At 37.2% G+C, this 19,200-nt stretch overlaps 3 protein-coding genes across 3 annotated transcripts; 1 reads left to right on the top strand and 2 right to left on the bottom strand.

Annotated features, from left to right (window-relative positions):
- Positions 1–248: 248 nt before the first annotated feature.
- LOC132789700 (uncharacterized) lies at positions 249–2,502 on the bottom strand. The gene is made up of 2 exons (XM_060797898.1): positions 2,272–2,502; positions 249–2,195 (listed from the first exon to the last, which is right to left on the bottom strand). Exons 1-2 carry the CDS (start codon positions 2,500–2,502, stop codon positions 2,046–2,048), a joined length of 381 nt encoding a protein of 126 aa, XP_060653881.1. The 3' UTR covers positions 249–2,045.
- Positions 2,468–17,017, bottom strand: LOC132789703 (uncharacterized). The gene is made up of 8 exons (XM_060797900.1): positions 16,067–17,017; positions 9,005–10,254; positions 7,294–7,440; positions 7,211–7,212; positions 6,851–7,013; positions 6,608–6,784; positions 4,580–5,379; positions 2,468–2,564 (listed from the first exon to the last, which is right to left on the bottom strand). Exons 2-8 carry the CDS (start codon positions 9,489–9,491, stop codon positions 2,544–2,546), a joined length of 1,797 nt encoding a protein of 598 aa, XP_060653883.1. The 5' UTR covers positions 9,492–10,254; positions 16,067–17,017; the 3' UTR covers positions 2,468–2,543.
- Positions 17,016–19,170, top strand: LOC132789672 (digestive cysteine proteinase 1). The gene is made up of 3 exons (XM_060797862.1): positions 17,016–17,178; positions 17,413–18,402; positions 18,462–19,170. Exons 1-3 carry the CDS (start codon positions 17,130–17,132, stop codon positions 19,070–19,072), a joined length of 1,650 nt encoding a protein of 549 aa, XP_060653845.1. The 5' UTR covers positions 17,016–17,129; the 3' UTR covers positions 19,073–19,170.
- The last annotated feature ends 30 nt before the right edge of the window (positions 19,171–19,200 follow it).

Here is a 19,200-nt window from a genome sequence, read left to right as displayed (position 1 = left end):
AATTGAAATAGTCAGCCAGGAAGGTTACTTCTAAGCTTTTGTTTTGGCATTCTCATTTATTATAACAGTAATAGAAGGTTATCTTCTATTACTGTTATTAAAGAACCATATTTTCCAGTAATAAAGAAGATTTCTTCAAGCTGTGCAAATAGCAGTCAACAACTAGGCGGGCAAACAAACTATTTTAGTCCAACTCTGTAACTCCCTAACATTATATGTACTCTTGTATCTTATTATTCTTTAGCATTCTTTATTCAGATCTTAATGTTAATTCACAAATATACGTAGTCTGTGTGTATATGCTGAAGTATGTTGTGTGTATATGAATGCAGTGATAAATTATCAGATATAAATCGATAATTAACTCAACGTTATGTACAGACTGCTTAACATCCTAATATTATCCACGTTTTTTTTGAATCAGATTATCATTTGCGATTAAATTCGCTGCTTTAAAATCAATTGAACATTTGTAAATGATAAACATGAAAGTTTGCTATAAAACTTTTGGATATGTTCTTCTACATCTTGTACAAACAGATTTCACAATAAAACATATAGCAACATTACATTAATACAACAAACACATATCCGTTAATATTGTAATATATGATTATAGATAGTACTATTTGATTAGGGTACATTTCCATTATTATTGTATTCGCATGAAACTCCAGTGTGGAAAATGCACAAATGAGTTTGTATTACACTTATTGTAGACGATACTTCGTCATTAAATGACACATCTGCTTTTGTTGTTTATGAATATAGAGTATAGAATTCAGTATTGTACAGAAAACACAGCTATCTCTAATCGCGTTCTAAATCGTTCAATCAAGTTCTACAAATGTACAGTACATACAATAATTTGATCTAATTTCACGCATGCCTCGAATGATATTCGAAATAACTGACCACAGAACAGATAAATTTTGTTTCTTTTTTTTTTATCGAGCATTAGTCCTATTATAAATACTATATATTAGGTATAATTATTTTCATCGCACTCGCTAGGTATACGTATACCATAGAATTATGAATGTATATGTATAAACTGTATATAAACCGATTTTATAAATTCATTTGCGTATATTTAATCAGTACTAAACTTTAGGGTTTGCACTCCTAAACTCGCATTAACAATTAACTATTATAATTCATTTATTACATACATACGTGTAAATATAATGCTTATTCCTAAATCGAGTGTATATACTCTCGGCATATGTGTTGTGAGTTGTGCGTGGTGTGTGGCTTTTGATTTGGATGTGAATGAGTCTATACTATATGATAGATGAGTTTGGATACATTTACCTTTCGAAAGTGTTCACAATTTTTCAAGGAAAAAGGTAGTTGTATTGAGTAAACCAATAAAAAAACAATGTAATTAAATTTATATCATCTAAACTTAACTCAAACAAATATTTATTTAAATTTTCATTAATTTTAATGCAGTTAAATTTAAATTTCATTTTTGTAATGAATATATTCTTTGAATAACATTTGTAAAAATTAATCAGAAAACATTTAAATTATCGAATTATCTCTAGAAATTAAAATCAACTTTCTCGGTATTTCAAATAATTATCAATTTCTTAGAGTCGCCATTTTTGAAATATAATATAATCTGTGCTTGTTTATATTCTGATGATGATTTAATGTTGTATAATTTCTACAAAACTGCGTGAAAATACGTATAAAATGTGTGGAGATGCGTTTGATGCATTTATACTACAACTTCGAGCACGAATTTTTATTAAGAATGGCTTGACTGATAGGTTGGTTAGCTCTTGCCTTTGATTAGGAGAGACGCTTACTATGTTACACATAATCTAATTGGCTAAAACTAAACACGTTTGACGTTTAATTCAATGAACTAACAATAAGCTTTAACTGAACTCCAATACTATATGTATATAACGCTAGACTTTCGATAGATTTCGTGCCCATACACTATACTATACTATATAAGTAATATACTATATGTTATGTGTGTACTATGTATACAGGACTTGTGGATCGCTTCAACGAGATCGCGTTCAATTTTAGAGTGCCTCAGTCGATGAGCTACAAGGACCATTATAGCCATTAGTATTGGTTGCTGCCGTTGCTGTTGTTGTTGCTGCCGCTATTGCTGCTGCTGTTGCTTTGGGTTGGATAAGCTGCTTGTAAGTGGACTCAATTCTGGGTGGATACTAAAGCGTCAAATGTGTGTGTGTTTTAGAGCCACATGCTGACATCATCTTCATCAATTGCTGGCATTGGACTCACCTCCTGGTTCTCATCGAGTGACGGCAGCAGCTCGTCCAACGAATTGGGCGTTAACGGACTGGGCGTGGCCATGGTGACGCGACTAATGGCTCCATGTTGCAGCAACGCTTCGCCAATGATGATCTGCGGCTTGTTCTGTGTGAGATGCTGCTGCTGTTGGAGTCGCGCCAATCGCAGCTTCATCTCCTGCCGTATCTCCTTCTGTTGCACCTCCTTTTCGAACCGCATCATGCTGTAGCTACGCACCGAGGAACTTGTGCTGTGCACAGACGCTAGACTTGGTCTTCGAGAACCTGCAAAGTGATCACAAAAAGAGAGAAATTATATTAATTGAAATTAAAGAGGACAATTGGTATTACTTAAAGCTAAGCGAGGCAGAGGCAGAAGCAGACATAGACAGAGCAAGATAGTAATATAGAGAAAGAGTGTCAGAGAAAGAGCGAGAGAGAAGGGGCAGGAAGAGAGAAAGAGAGCGTGACGCGAAAGAATCGGTGAATCGTGAAAGGAGAGCTAAAGAATCAAACGCTAGGCGCAAAGCATTATGTCTCAAACATTGTATGTTAAAAGCAGTTCGAATTGAGCAAAAAATCAGGCAATAAATTACGTATACGTAATAAAGAAAAGAGAGAGTTAAAGAGATTGGAAAAGTCTTTCAAGAAATTTGGTAATAAGACTAGAAATTGTTAACAAATTTGTATTAAACGTTAATTGTTAAACATTTTAAATTTGAAAAATATCCTTTTTGCTTGTTCTCTCATATAAAATTTTAACAAGTGAATGCAAGAATGGAATACTAATAAATATATAGAATATTTCGAAGCATAATGTGAGTATTAAATGTTATCCAATATATTCAAAATATTATTTTGTATTTTGCTTACGTATTGTAAAGTTTTATTTTGATATGCTTCAAAGAATTAAAGCGATAGATATTGGAATTGAAATGCAGAAATGAAATACGAAAATAATTTTGTTTGTAGGTTAGGAATGAGCGAGAATTGAAAGAGATTTGTTGACCAAACTTAATTTAATGGAAAGCATACAACTTCAAGCGCTAGCGAAGCGTTAGACTATGTTATACAATACTATAACGATATATGACATCAAGTAAATATTTTAGATGAAAGTAATTTGATTTATATATACACAAACAGCTTCATTCAAATAGAGAGAAAGAGACAGAGAAAGAGAGGTAGAGGATAAGAGAGAGCACATATTAAAGAAAGTCAGCGAGTCAAAAGGATTTGTGGAGGGATTTGTTATCGTCTATCGATAGCTAGGGAATCGATTGGAGTGTGCATGGAAAGGAAACATGCAGTTATAAATTTTAAATGTGTGTAAGTGTGTGGAGTGTTTGTATTGGTGTGGACGTGTATGCTATATATATTTAGTTAATTAAGTTATGGTGATGTTAAATTTCTAGAAACAGGAACATAATCACCGCCATATTGCTTCAATATCACCTTGTCAAGATTACAGTTCTTCATTATCATTATTTAAACGGTCGAGAGAGAGGTTAATAAGTCGCTATTTATCAGATATAATATATGTATATTATCACTTAACACTTGGGTCTGTTGGTGTATGTGTGTGTCTATGTGAGTATATTATTGTCATTTCAAATTATTTAAGACAATTTGTTAATCACTTTCCCTAACGCTTTTCTTAAACTCTATTTTGTCTGTGTGTGTGAGTAGCTGTGTAGTGTGTGTTCAGTATTTATGTAGTTTTTTTCATCAACCAAAAAAAAAAATATAATGAACAAAAAAAATAAACGAATTTGAAACAGAGATTTGGAAGCACACTGAACATCAATCAATTCAAACATAAAAATTTATTGTTACAAGTTCAAGAGTTAAAGTTTTCGACAGTTTGATCAAATTTACGCTAATAATTGAATGCAAATGTGATGAATTTGAAATGAGCCAATGTACACAACAAAGTGAGCCAATGAACCGAACAAATACATAGCTTCAAGTTTATTTATGCTGTGGATCTTTCATCTTGATATATATAACGCTAACATGCTTAGCTCAAAGTCCAGAACATAAATATCTTTGGCTGTATCAAGACAATAACTTGGTTGACAGTGTAACGATGTTATCGAATGAGAAGAGGTTGAGAAACACACAAGTCAAACGGAATTTGTTCAATCGAAACACACAGCAAAATTGAACTAGGGTTACACACACACACACGCACAGACGCACACACGTACAAAGACAGACACACAAAGATCAGGATTACATAGTGGTGGGGCAATGTGATGGATGATTGATGATGCTTGATGTGTGTGGAGTTGATTTACCGCAAATCTGGGCGTTTCACTCGCCGGCGTGGGCAGGGCGCCAATATGCAAATGATGCAGGTCAGCATCACAGTTGTAAGGACCACCACCAAGACCAAGACCACCACTGCCACTGCCATCGCCACCGCCAAAGCCACCGACACCGCCACCGACACCGCCACCGACACCGCCTATGCTATTGATATTGCACCCATCATTATCATCAACATTATGCTCATCATAATCATCATCATCATTGTCATGTTCATGGTCAATGCCATTCATGCCCAAGAGGGTCCTAAATCTATCCTGATTCTTTGATTTCGCCGGCGACAGCTCGAAACTGAGCAGATGCCGTTGATGATTCAATTGCTTCTGCAGTTGACGGTTCATCGACAGCGTGCTCTCGCAACTGCGACAGCCGCTGCCACCGCCAACGCCGCCAGAGCCGTTGTTATCGTCTAGAGTATCGCGCGAATGCTGGCTGCATCCGGCGCCCGATGTTTGACGCGATGAGGCGCGTGAATTTTGCTTAGACACCGCCGTTATGTGACACGATATGAGCAATATGGCGGCCGATCTAGCCGCACCTGTACGCGATGTCGACACAAGTATGCCCTTCGAACCGCCGCCGCCACCACCGCCACCACCTGCATTACCGCCACCTGCGCCGCCTCCACTATGATGACCGCCGCCAGTGCCAGCGTTGCCGGGCAGACCGCCAGACGAGGCGCGCCGATTGCCAAAGGAGCCTATCGAACCCGTCGACCGAATGCTGGAACGCGACGACGGACGTGCCGAGTGCACTGTCAACGGAATGCCTGCAAACAAAATCGCATCAATTAATCGATATCGATAACAGCAACTCCATAAAAGTTTAAAAATATACAATAGAATAAAAAAACCTTTATGAAAATTATGATAATAATGATGTTACATTCAACAAATTGAAAAAAATACTATTGAAAATTATAAATAGTATAATTATGTTATATTTTAACAAATAAACAAGTAAGAAAGTTACAGTCGAGTGTGCTCGACTGTGAGATACCCGCTACCCATTTTTAATAAAGGCAAAATATTGCGGTATTATTTTCAAAATATACCAAAAATACTAAACAAAAATACTAAAAATATACGAAACGGTATGTTTGGCACAATGTACCAGATTGTCGCCCGAAGTAACTAAGAGCCCTAGTAAGTAGGCGTTTTTGTCCATACAAAAGTATTTCTTTAATAACTTCCACAATTTTTATCTGATCGTAACCAAATTTTCAGGAATCATAACTACTATAGTAATTATTGTATAAACCAAAATTCGCTGTAGCTTTAAAATTACGCTTGTTATTCGATTTTTTTTGATTTGCGGGGGCGGAAGCGGGCGTGGCGAAAATTTGAAATAAACTTGTTCTGCGTGCAAACATAACAAATGCTGTCGAAAAAAAATTATAGCTCTATCTCTTATAGTCTCTGAGATCCAGTGTTTCATACGGACGGACGGACAGACACACAGACACACAGACACACAGACGGACAGACGGACATGGCTATATCGTCTCGGCTGTTGACGCTGATCAAGAATATATATACTTTATAGGGTCGGAGATGCCTCCTTCAACCTGTTACATACATTTCCTGCCGGCACAAAGTTATAATACCCTTCTACCCTATAGGTAGCGGGTATAAAAGTAAATTTTTATTCCATGTCTTGTATTGTCTACATTACATTTTGCAGTTTTTGAATAGAATCATTTGCATATGTATTGAAATTTAAATAAAAATGTTAGCGTATACCTATAATAGAGATGTTTACCTAAATTTTTAATAAAATATAAACATTTTCTCAAAATTTAAGAAAGTTGTCCATTATTCCTAATAAAATATAATAATTTGCCTATTTTTAAATTAATATGTAAGAGTGCTATTGTACATTTCAAAATATAAAAAAACTTTTCCTAAATTAAAAAAAAAAAACAATAAAAAAAAATTCAAACTAAAGACCAAAAATTGTACTAAATTTGGTAGCTGTGTTTTCGAGGTGTTTTGTACCTGTATCACTGGAGTAGAGAATGGGTGGCGGTATGTTGGCATCGCCGAAATTGCGATGCCGCGGATACTTCGTTTTACTGAACAGATGCAACACCATGCAAATGAGACCCGCCAGCACCGCAATGCCCGTTGAGACGCCCAGCAAAGTGGGCAAATCTGAGCTTAGTTCGCTGAGATCTGCAAGAAATTTATTGGGCAATATTAGAATAAATAGCAGAGTTAATTACACTTAATGCTGCTGACCTGGTGTACAGAAGATGCGCCTCGTTGGCTTCGTATAGCTGACCGAATGGTAGCCACTGGCACATTGGCAAATCGCATTGTGCCGCACCTGAACACAGAGTGAGTTCTCATCGTTGTAGAGGCATGTCTCATCGTAGAAACATTGATCGCCTAGTTTTTTTAGCTGCAGTGGAAACCAATAAGGAAATTCACAAATAAATAAGGTATTGTAAGTGTTAGCTATTGCTTATTTATTTAGTTGTGGAGTTTATTCAAGTCACATAACACACTAGGAAATAAATGAGTTTAAAAGCGTGGAATTTTATTTATTTGCTAGAGGTGTATATAAAAACATAGCTTAAGGGATATCTTCTATAAAACTGCTGAAGAAACTGAGAGGAATGAGTATTCTTACAAATACATTAAAATATATATAAATGGAAAATATATTGGTAATATCTTACGTTTGGCGCAACCTTTCACAGGTCCCAGCTGCACGGGATAATTGCGCTCACAGCTGCAGGTTTGTGACTCCTTTTCACAGGTGACGTGCAACAATTTTGCATCACATTTTAGCTCGTTGCATGGCGCTCCAATGTATTTACCTTTCGCTGTAATTAAATGACAAAATCAGAATTGTATTTCTATTGTGCCCTCAATTAAATACAATTGTGTGAAGCGACCTTTTGCCGCAATTTTAATTATATTTATGTATTCCTTTTTGTCTAAAAAGGTTAACTGCAATATATTAGATTTCCTTGACCTTTCGAGCTGTTTGCCTTTTCAAATTGTTGGCTGATTTTGCGGTCAGTTGCCATGCCCAAAAAAATTTAATACCCCAAAAGATCATAATTCTCATAAATTGCACAACAGCTGCCGAGACTCCTTCGACTTTCGTCCTTTGTGTTCTTTTTAGAGGATTTTCGGACTGCATCTCAGCAATGTTGCCATGTTGCCATGACACCAAGTTGCCATGTTGTTGCTCTGCTACATTATTTGCCAGATTCCAGTTGCCAGTTTGGCGCACTGAGCCGCAATGATTCATGGGCTTATTCAATTTATTTTGGTCAAACTGCGGAGCTTTCAGGTGCTCTCTTTGAAAGGTCAACATAACAGTTCATAAATGTGTGCGGAACCCACAAGCTTAGTTATTAAATGGCATTGCGCTTGTGTGCCTTGCAAAAGGCTTTAGAAGTGATTATCCCAAAATGTATTACATTTTATAAAATCACATTAACCAAATTACGTTTTTAGCAATACAAGTTGATTTTAATTTCAACTAAGTTGTCTATAGCAAATATTTAATTCAAATTCAATGTATCTAAATACAAATTGTATTACAACATTCTATAGGGTAGTTTTTAATGCAGACTATTTAACAAGATATCTCTAATAAAAATAAATATCTCTAATACTTAATGAACAGTAAGTTTCTACAGTTTTCTATTAAAAGTGCTTTAATATTTATTTGATTTTTTATTCTTTTTGCATCAGTAAAGTGTCTTATACAAAATGAATGTTACTTGTAGTAACTTACTACAGACGATATTTCTTGATAGTGATGTAATTGTGATTATATATTTTCCAGAGATTTTCTAGTCTATAACTCGAATAAACATTTCTACTAGAAGGACTCTGGAATAGAATACTGTAAATATTTCATATGAAATTTTAGAATTACTAACCCAATTTAATTTTTATTTTCACACATTGTTTACTGTTCTTTAAGCTTTATTTTGTAAAAGAGATTTCGTTGTTACTTATTTTATATTCTGATGCAAAAATAATCTTACTATAAAAGATATTTTTAAAATGTATATTTCTCTACTTAATATTCTCTACTTAATATTTCTTTACTTCTGAGACTCTAGATTAAAACCTTACAGAAATTTGCATAGAAAATTCTCTAACAATCTTTCCATGATATTCTTTTGTATTAAATGCATTCCGTTGTTATTTATTTATTCATTTTGTTTATAAATGAAACTTTTATAAATTATGTGTATATCTCTACTAGAGATTTAGAGTAGTATTTCTTTAAAATAGAAAACTCTATTACAAACATTTTTAACTTCATATAAAATTAATATTTTAAATTTTGTTGTATTAGTAAACAATTTTTAGTATCCCTTTAGTCTTCTTCTCCTATATCACACTCTATCGCTGTTTACTTACCTGACTTATTATTAATCAAGGCCTCAATATCGTCTATATCATCCGGATAACTGGCATCGTATTCATCTTCAGGCACGTGGGCGACATCACGTTTCTCAATTTGTGCGTTTTGTTGCTGTTGCTGTAGCTGTTGTGATTGGCTTAAGGCTAAAGGTGTTGTTAGATTGGATATGGCGGGCGTGCTGGCTGTGGTTGCAACGCCGGCTGCAGCTGAGGCATGCAGCATTAGATAGCCATAGATGAGCACAGCCAGCGTCAGATAGTGTCCATTGCCTTGGCACAATTGCAGCCATCCCCAAAAAGCCATGCGAGTTCTATTACTACTACTATTGTTGTTGTTGCTCTCAAGAAGATGCTGCTGCTTTAGCTGTAGTGGTTGTTGTTGTTGCAGTTGCAGTTGCTTGTAAGGCGTGGGCGAGTCAATGGCCAGCTGCAGCGCCGTCAGCTGCAAACGCTGCAGTAGACGGTGTAACGTTAACTTCGCCATTTTGTCATCTTGTGGCAGCTGCCTCAACACGTTAGCAACTTTATGACAACTTTTGCCATTTGCTCTGCTTGCAATGATATGTACTTCTTCTTCTTCTTCTTCTGCTGCCACTTCCTCTACCGCTTCCTCTTCGTCTTCCACTTCCACTTCGTGCTCTTCCTTTTCCACTTCTTCTTCGTCTTCAATGTCTATGTGTGATTTTCTATGTTCAGTTTGCTTTGCTCTTTACTATGTTGTTGTTGTTTGTTTGCTTGCTTTCTTTTGGGTTTGTTTTCGCTTTTTCCGCTTCGTCTGCTTGGCAAATGGCCACAAACTAGCGCATATTACGTATACGTAATACGTATATTACGTATACGTCATGCAGTCCGCACGCAATGCCGTTGCTTTTGCTGTTGCAGTACAAGTTTAGCCTCGCTGCTCTTGTTCTTGTTGTTGCTGTTGCTGTTGCTATTGTTGTTGTTGCTGCTGCTGCTGCTGTTGCCTTTGAGTGGCAAACTTGGCCGCTGCCTGCGCTGCATGATAATTTTATGTAATTTGCTCTCACGGCAAAATTGTTTGTGATGCGGTCATCATCATTACGGCTTTTTGCATGGGCTTACGAATTTTGTGGCATGGCACCCGCTCAGTGTTTTAGCCAACAAACATCCGCGCCAATGCAATGCGTTTGCCGCTGTGTTGCATGCGCCGTTCGCCTCGTTATTTGTGTTTTAATTTGATGCAAGTTTAAGATTTATTACACGAAACTTTCTTCTCTTGTTTCCAACTGCAAATTAGAACAGAAAAAAAGGTCAGCTTTATCAATGTGCCAAATACATAAAAATAGCTTGACGTGAAAGGTAAATAAAAGCATCAAAATCTTAAAGCATGCCACGTCTTGATTCTTTAAGTGAAAATTCCTACATAATGCTTTAAGTAAATATATACAGACAGTCACATACAAAATAATGAAAATGAAATATATATTTTGAAATATTTTAAATTAATATTAATCCTTATGCGTAAGTAAAGACTTTTTATTGCAATATAACTCTTGAAAAATAAATCATTTCCCTCTGTGCATAACTACATAAATAATATGGCTGTCGTTTTAAGCTTACCCTGATAAATCATAAATGACATTATTTATATAATTATTCACATTATGTCAGGCGTTTCCTACATCTTTATCACCAGTCGTTCATTATCAATAAATTACGAATTTTATTAATTTCGTTTTGACAAGAAAGTATAGAATTTTTATATACGCTACCTATAAGACAAGAACTTTCAAAACGAAATGAAACTTGCTTGATTTCAACAAAGAAATTCTGAACATTTTCTTGCCATTCTATAATAATATTAAAGTTAATCAAAAAACAATTTATTAGATCAGAAACTCAGACGACAAAACGAATATTGCATTGTATATCTATATTCTATATGTTTCTTACTAGTGGAGCGATATGGAAGAAAAGATTTCAAAAGGAATCTTAATATAAAATTCTATATATATTCGTTTCTTAGCTATCTCATTCGAGTTATTCTTATTTTTCATAATTTATTACATGATATTTATAGTATAAACTAAATTCTGAATTTCAACTTCGTTGCTGTTTAAATGGTTTTGCTTCAATTAACCAATGTTAATAAGTAATTTAATTCCAGTATTAATAGAGTGCAATGCCGCAAAGTAACCTCAGTTCATAATTGTACAATCGATATGAAAGCATTTAAAATGATTTGCGGTTTAATTGCAGTCGGACATTCGGACTCCAACGATGTGCTTCAAACAGAGTGAAAATCCTTTAAATCGGAGTACAATAATACTTAGTGATATTATAGATTCAAGTGTATCAAAAAAGACAATCATCGATCACAATCGTTAGTATGAGGTTGGCCACGAATCCTACAAGATAATGAATTCACGGTCTTGTTGCAAGAGAAACTCACAAGTTTAATGATGGGCAGTCGAAACATGACAGCTCACCAAAGCGACTATAGCTATTCCCCAAGTGAAGCTGCCAGAGAGTGAGAATGGTTGCATTAAAGGCGCCGTCAGTGCCGTGAAAAGTCAGAAACATTGCTGCTGCTGGGCATTAGCTGCAGTTGCCAACATAACATGATTAAAAGTCAAAAAAAGATGGTTGAGTTCTCGGAGCAAAATCTGCTGGACTGTTCCACTATAAGAATCTGGGCTGCAAGAATTGTAGTCTCCATGAAGCTTTGCAATACGTTGAAGAGAATCATGACATGACGTGACACATGCGGATAAATGTCGCTTTAAAACGAAATCACATTGAAGTGGTCATCAAAAGAGACGTGCAAGTCAAGTTGGGTGACGAGGCAGCTCTGAAGGTGGCCTTAAAAAGTTAAATTTATGTAACCACACATCTACAGCATTATCACTTATGTGTCTACACTAAAGTTTGCAGTGGCAAACCTTGCATTTATCATTCGATTCTTATGCTGCTGAAGAATTCCCGGGGCAACTGGAAAAAACCGCATACTTTCGTATGGCGCCAAGAAGCAACAACTTGCGTAGGATCGCTCATACGCAGTGTATCCATAGCTTTAACGATACTAATACCTTAAAAGGTGAGATTTTAACTAAGCGATAAATAACTCAAAGTTCAAGAACAAGCAAATTCAAATCTTCTTGAAGATTCATTTACCATGCACATGAATTAGGTTTACCCGCATATTTTTCACGAGTAACCGCTTGAAGTACATATATCACATATTTAATTATTTCTGTAATTGTTTTTTCTTTATTAATTTTATTATGGTTAGTCATCGACAAACGATCAATGCTATTAAAAGTAGCAATAGTTTTTTTTTTGTTTTGCGTAAATTCACATTTAATGGAGAGGCACTGAGTAACGAATACTCTTGTATGTAACTTTATGTATCAATTACTATTACTGTATTACTATTATGCTGAGCAGGTAACAATAAGGCAATCATGGCCCTAAGCAACCATTTTCTTGTAAAAAATAAATTAAAGTACGAAGTCTACAGACGAGTGCCATCGATCAGCTATCCATATTCAATAAAAACAAAGCAGCGCGGTACTATTCCTAAAGTATATCAAAAATATAATTTGTTATATTGTTGTACTACTATTTTAATATGCTCTATATATAGTATAGAGTATAAAATATACCAGATGGTCAACCACAGCAATATTTCTATTCGATTTTTTGTGGGGGCGGAAGTGAGTGGAGCATATATTTATAACAAACTAGAACTCCGAAGAACAATAAGAAATTATGTTAAAATAAAGTTATAGCTATTTCCAGCTGTCATAGTGCTATAATACCCTTATACCCTATAGGAAACGAGAATAAAATGTGACACAAGATAAGTAATCAGAGCGGTGACAGCTTTGTTATGGTCATTGAGGAATTTACGAGATTTAGATACTAAGCCTTACGTAATTAATAAAGTAGATTGAAAAGAAGAACAATAGAAACAGAGGAGACGGTATTAAAAGATAAAACTAAATGCGAAATGAATAAACGCTCAGAACACTCACATAAATGCGAATACTATCAAGAGAAAATCTAACAGAAGTGAAAAAGAAAATCGCAAAAAAATAGAAAATAGCACAATGAACTGACAGAAACAGAAACTGAAGCCAAATGAATGAATAAAATGTCGGAGATAATACAAGTAATAAATAAAGTTGAGCACATTATGCAAATGATGTGAAAAATAATAAAATTTAATTGGATGCCCAGATAAACTAATGAAAGAATAATGAAATGCATAAACGTTCTTATCACATTTAGCCGTTGGATTCTATATACTGGTATCCCATATCCATAAATAGCAACTAGGAGGCGACAACAACAACTGCTGGTAATTATAATGCTGCATAGTAGAAGCAACAACGTGAGCCAACAATTGTTTAATAGCAACAACAACAACATCGGTTGCCACAATAGTTCCATTGTTTTCCATTCAAAGCCAACATCCTGACATTGCCAATGCCAACTAGAAATCCACTGCGCTGCGGCAAACATAAAAGCCACTTCGTACCCAAGTGTTTGTATGACATGTAGTGTTGCACAAACCACCCAACCTCCCACCCACTCAGCAGCCGCCAGTTACAGCAGCTCGCTTTCTCTCTCTCTCTCTCGCTCTCCCTCTACGGACCACCGCTACCATCGCAAACTGAGCGCACAGACACCCAGACAATTGCATAGACACTTCCACCAACAGCCACCCGGCGTTGAATCAGCTTAGCATGGCAAAAGTGTGGCAACAATCTGAATCATCGTTTTAGTTGCCTCTTCATCCTGCCTCTGCCGCCTGCCGTCTGCCTTTGCCTCTGGCTCTCGACAACAGCTGCGGCTCTGTCAATTTTAATATCTCTTGCTGATGCCTTAAGAGGAAAATGTGATAATGTGCTTGTTCTAAACAATGCATAAATGGCATAAAAATAGCCTGCTCTCGGATATGTGAAGAGTCCAACGTGTGTGCTTTGCAGCACACTGTTTTCTATAGATAACGAAAATCACACTCTCGAAAGCTATTCATTAGGTATCATCCTACGTATCTATTTCTATGAATATCCTAATTGCTTTACGCTTTTATTTGCACTGACTTAGAATAGCAAATACAAAATGCAAACAGACAAAAGAGTCACAGAATCGCATTGTCAATATTAAACCATGTTCTGTATTATATACGAGAAGCAATAAAATAGCAAGACGTTAGTAAATATTAAACTCATAGTCAAGGTATCAACCCTTTTTTGAAATATTTGCCTAACTTTGAAATTTGTACAGAAACATCCAACTTTGTAAATCAAATTCTTCTTCAAATATTTGATTAAATGGGAATGAATATAAGCATAGCAACGTTGTAAAAATGCAATACAAAATGTTAGAAATATTTTTAAGTTAGAATATATGCCAATCTTTCTTTTTTAAATTCCATCATAATAAAATACTTTTTACTCTGAATCACATTCCATAACTAAAATTTGTATTACTCTGCGTAAATTTCGAATATAAATATTTCTGTTTAACTATTCAACTAAGACCGAAAAGAAGGAACTTGCAAAAACTTGTATTTAAATCAAAAATAAAGCCGTATAATTAATGTTAATGTAAAGCTCTTAGCAAATAAAAATCTTTGATGAAAGCACACTCATTGGTCATTTAATTAAAGCAGTGAATAAACTGTTTACATAATTGTACCCACAAGAAATTGCAGAAAGTGAGAGGACAATTATTATAAGTGCAAGAGATATTTTAACGCCTCGACAAGCCATTAAATAGTAGTAACAGCAGTGCATAACCCGTGACGCTCTTTGAGTGGAAATTCTAATGGCGTAGGAAAAGCGGAAAAAGGAAATTCAATGCAGCACGCACAACAATAAACAGCTTGGGCAAAGGCAAAGCAGGTGAGCAGGCAAAAACAAGGTGAGATGAAGGGCCGACTTTTGCTTTACTGCTTTACTGCTTGACTGCTGTCCAGCAACGCTCCCACGTTTAAGATAGACCGATGGGAAGAAGCAGAGTGTGCGAGACAACAGAGAATGAGAATGAGAACGAGAACGACAACGAGAATGAGAGTGAGAGCAAGCTTAAAATTTTTTGGTAACGGAAGCAGCAAACGCAACGAACTCGATTCGTATTTGGCGACGTTCGTCTCGTGAGAGTGCGCGTCGTGCCCATGAGAGCAGCGACTGCTAATACATATATATATATATATATATATATATATATACGTATGTATGTAGTATATACGAATTTGTGAAGCATGCATTTCTGTGACTGTGTTTGTGTGTGTTTTTGGGCACTGATAAAAGTAAATTTACATGTGATGCCGACGCTGCTGCTGCTGCTGCTACTTCTACTGCTGCACACGCCTCCCATCCCCGCCGCCTGCTACTTACTTCAGCAGACGCAGAGCAGCGACTTCGGTCACGGATTTGACTTGTTATGTGTACATGTTTGTACGTACGTATGTATGCGTTGTATTTGTCGTTTAAAATGTAGGTTACACACAGCGAAATGTCTACTTACACACAGACACACGTACACACATTAGTCTTGCATACATTTTGCGCTGTTTTTACTGTGAGTGCACTTCACAAAACATGCCTTTCAGTGGAGTTACAAAGTGCTCTCCAAGGAAGCAGTCTATCTATCTTTAGACTAGATATTTCTGTCATACGACAGCATGTAGCTCGAGGGCACTAATATTTTCAATTTACAAAGGACTATTGCATAATTAAGTTAATTAATTTGCCTCTACGTCTTTTCTCGCTGATACTGAGTACTGAAATTTCAATAAATATCCAAGCTAATCAAAACTACACATTATTTAATAAATCACAGGATACTCATGCGCTTTTCTAGGCACATCAATTCAGTGTCATCCATCAATCAGTTATTGATAACTTCAATCAATTTGAAAACGTAACAATAGCTTCTTGCTACGCCAACATCATCATAGAGAAGAGGTCAGTTTATGTAAAAATGTATGTAAAATATGTATTCGCTAGCTATACATATGTATGTAAATTGCCTATAGAAGAAGACAACAACAACAACAACAAGGACTACTAGGCACGCGCTTACCATAGAAAACTCGAATTTAATTTTCGTTCAAATTTCCGGTCTGCCACTTGGCATAATGATAAGATGCGCAACACTCACGAAACATACAAATCGCGTAAGTATGCGAAAGTGCGCGTTTGCGTTTTAATCGCAGATTAAATTCATTTTTCTATTCCACTACATTACGGGACACTCCACAAACACACGCACACACACACACCCACTCACGGTAGGATTTTACAGTTGAGCGCAAAAACAAAATGCAATTAAATCGTAATGCAATTTTATTTCTTTTTTATATATATGTCGCGCACTTGTACGGTCACAACAGTCGTACTTTAATCCACAATGCACATCCACGTCTTGCTGCACGTCGTGCAATCGCACTAAATCATTTATAGCACACTTTTTGGGGCTATAATACATACATTTTGCGCGCGCCTGTATGTGTGTTTCTGTGTACTTTATGTATAGTTGTGCATTTTTCATTCGTGTTGTGTTGTTGGTTGTTCGCTCGGTACACTGACACTGCACGTTTGGTCACGACGACCCTGTGATAACGACGCTGTTGCTCGCTTGGTGGTTGCTTGGCGTCTGTTCAGCTCCTAGCGCAGACAGCGGCCCAAAGGCTCGCTTCTGCTCAAAGTGGCCAGCAATGAGAGTGCGCCATCCAACAGCGAACAGAGAGCAACATAACATAGCTATGTTTACACTTCACTTTCCGTATGTTCTTTTTATATTGTATACGTAATTTTAAAATTTGTCGTAGATGCCGTTACTTTTTCAATCCTTTCACAAATTCTCCCGCCATTTGCACTCCTAACATTTGAAAACTAAAGCAATTTGGTCACACGGCCAGTTAGTTAACAGCTCTGTTAATAAGATCATGTTGAACACTGACAGCTGTTAGCAACAACAGCTGTCGCGCTCTCTCTATCTCTCTTCAGCTCTGTGCGCTCTCATGCGAGCTTTCGTCGTTTGATTTGCACTGGAAGCAGTCCAATTAGTATTTGCCCTTCTACACGAACGCATTCAAATAAGAAACTAAAGTGCAATTGCAAAATAGTTTATAGCGCAAAACAAAATGCAATTGTGGTTAAACTTGGCGCTGCTGGCCGGCCTAATGCTAGCGGGTGAGTAGTACTTTAGCAATATTATATGAACAATTATTGCTCTAACCAAAGAAAATAATTGTCTCTGCTGTTTGTGTGCGTGTCTAAGCGGCTTTTTAGCTGTATGCATGGGTGAACGTGTGTGTATATAGAAAGTGTGGCGTGAGTTGAATATTGCAATGGCTGCCGGTTACCGCTTCAACATTTTGCTAAACTTGCCGCGTTTTCTTTTTTTTATTTATTTTTCTCTACAAGTCTCTGGCACCAAGCCGCCTCGCTGGGATCCCAACTATATTGTGAAGGGCACACTGTACATTCCCTATGCCGAAATAGCTGAGCCCTTCTATGCCTGGTACGATAAGAACACAAAACGCTCCCGTATCGATTACTATGGCGGCATGGTGAAAACATATCAATTGGCGGGTGAGGGACAATATGGCACCTCGCTGAAACTGGCACCGGTTACCACACAGGATGCCCTCAACAAGCTGAGCTGTCTGCAGGTTAATGGCACCGCCAATCAGACTGTGGAAATCCAAAGTGTTTTGCCCGATGCCAAGCCATTCCAACTGATTGGTACTGAAACGTTCCTGGGCTTTACATGCGACAAGTTTAGGCTGGAAGAAACAATTGGTCAGAAGAAGAACGTCTATACATTGTGGGTGCGCTACAAGAAGTCACCACATTATCCAGCAAGCCGTATGCCGATTCCCGTGCGCTATGAGATGCGTGGCTATAATTCGTTGTTGGGCTCCCATTATGATCATTATTATCTGGATTATGATAGCTATGAGCATGACGATATTCCCAATGAAGTGTTTGAGATTGATGAGAATTTGACATGCACTGGTTTCCCGGGACCGGGTACTGGACACTTTGCCACCTTCAATCCCATGCAGGAGTTTATCTCAGGCAGCGATGAGCATGTGGATACGGCATTCCATCACTTTAAGCGCAAGCATGGTGTCGAATATCAGGACGACAAGGAGCACGAGCATCGCAAGAACATTTTCCGTCAAAACTTGCGTTACATTCACTCAAAGAATCGTGCCAAAATGAGCTATACGCTGGCTGTCAATCATCTGGCCGATAAGAGCGATGAGGAGTTGAAGGCACGTCGCGGCTACAAATCTTCGGGTGGCTACAATTCCGGCAAACCCTTCCCCTACGATGTGGATAAGCTCAAGGATGACATTCCCTCGCAATACGATTGGCGTCTTTATGGTGCCGTCACCCCCGTGAAAGGTACATTCTCTGGTATTCATTTTGGGCTGCTGCTTCTATTAATCTTTTATATTTTGCAGATCAATCGGTGTGTGGTTCATGCTGGTCCTTTGGTACCATTGGACATATCGAGGGCGCTTTCTTCCTCAAGAATGGCGGCAATCTGGTGCGTCTCTCGCAGCAGGCTTTGATCGACTGCTCTTGGGGTTATGGTAACAATGGCTGCGATGGCGGTGAGGATTTCCGTGTCTACCAATGGATGATGCAAGTTGGCGGCGTTCCCACCGAGGAGGAATATGGTCCCTATCTCGGACAGGATGGCTATTGTCATGTTAAGAATGCCACACTTGTTGCACCCATAACCGGCTTTGTCAATGTCACTTCGAATGATCCCGATGCCTTCAAGTTGGCGCTGCTTAAGCATGGTCCACTCTCCGTAGCCATTGATGCCTCACCCAGGACCTTCAGTTTCTACTCGCATGGTGTGTACTATGAACCAAATTGCAAAAACGATGTCGATGGCCTCGATCATGCTGTACTGGCTGTGGGTTATGGCAACATTAATGGCGAGGATTATTGGCTGGTGAAGAACTCTTGGTCCACCTACTGGGGCAACGATGGTTACATTCTAATGTCGGCTCGGAAGAACAACTGTGGCGTCATGACCATGCCAACCTATGTGGAAATGTAAAATCATATTCGTACGATATTAACAAATATGATTTCAATTGCCCCAAGGGCTTTAAATAAGCAATAAAAACAACATGTTTATACTCTTTTTTTTATATACATACTATAGTTTAATTCTTCTGACTCTTA

The sequence above is a fragment of the Drosophila nasuta genome, chromosome 3, assembly GCF_023558535.2.
Source record: "Drosophila nasuta strain 15112-1781.00 chromosome 3, ASM2355853v1, whole genome shotgun sequence".
Classification (NCBI taxonomy): domain Eukaryota; kingdom Metazoa; phylum Arthropoda; class Insecta; order Diptera; family Drosophilidae; genus Drosophila; species Drosophila nasuta.
This window is presented reverse-complemented; position numbering and strand designations above follow the sequence as displayed.

Bases quoted from the DNA above. Each gene is read 5' to 3' on its own strand.
- LOC132789700 (XM_060797898.1), bottom strand. From the start codon at position 2,502: ATGATGCGGTTCGAAAAGGAGGTGCAACAGAAGGAGATACGGCAGGAG. The intron at 2,196-2,271 runs GTGAGTCCAATG...TTGACGCTTTAG, and splicing joins CACTCGATGAGAACCAGGAG to TATCCACCCAGAATTGAGTC.
- LOC132789703 (XM_060797900.1), bottom strand. From the start codon at position 9,491: ATGGCGAAGTTAACGTTACACCGTCTACTGCAGCGTTTGCAGCTGACG. The intron at 6,785-6,850 runs GTCAGCAGCATT...AATTTCTTGCAG, and splicing joins GCGCATCTTCTGTACACCAG to ATCTCAGCGAACTAAGCTCA. The intron at 5,380-6,607 runs GTACAAAACACC...TTTTGTTTGCAG, and splicing joins TCTCTACTCCAGTGATACAG to GCATTCCGTTGACAGTGCAC.
- LOC132789672 (XM_060797862.1), top strand. From the start codon at position 17,130: ATGCAATTGTGGTTAAACTTGGCGCTGCTGGCCGGCCTAATGCTAGCG. The intron at 17,179-17,412 runs GTGAGTAGTACT...TTTCTCTACAAG, and splicing joins GGCCGGCCTAATGCTAGCGG to TCTCTGGCACCAAGCCGCCT. The intron at 18,403-18,461 runs GTACATTCTCTG...TATATTTTGCAG, and splicing joins TGCCGTCACCCCCGTGAAAG to ATCAATCGGTGTGTGGTTCA.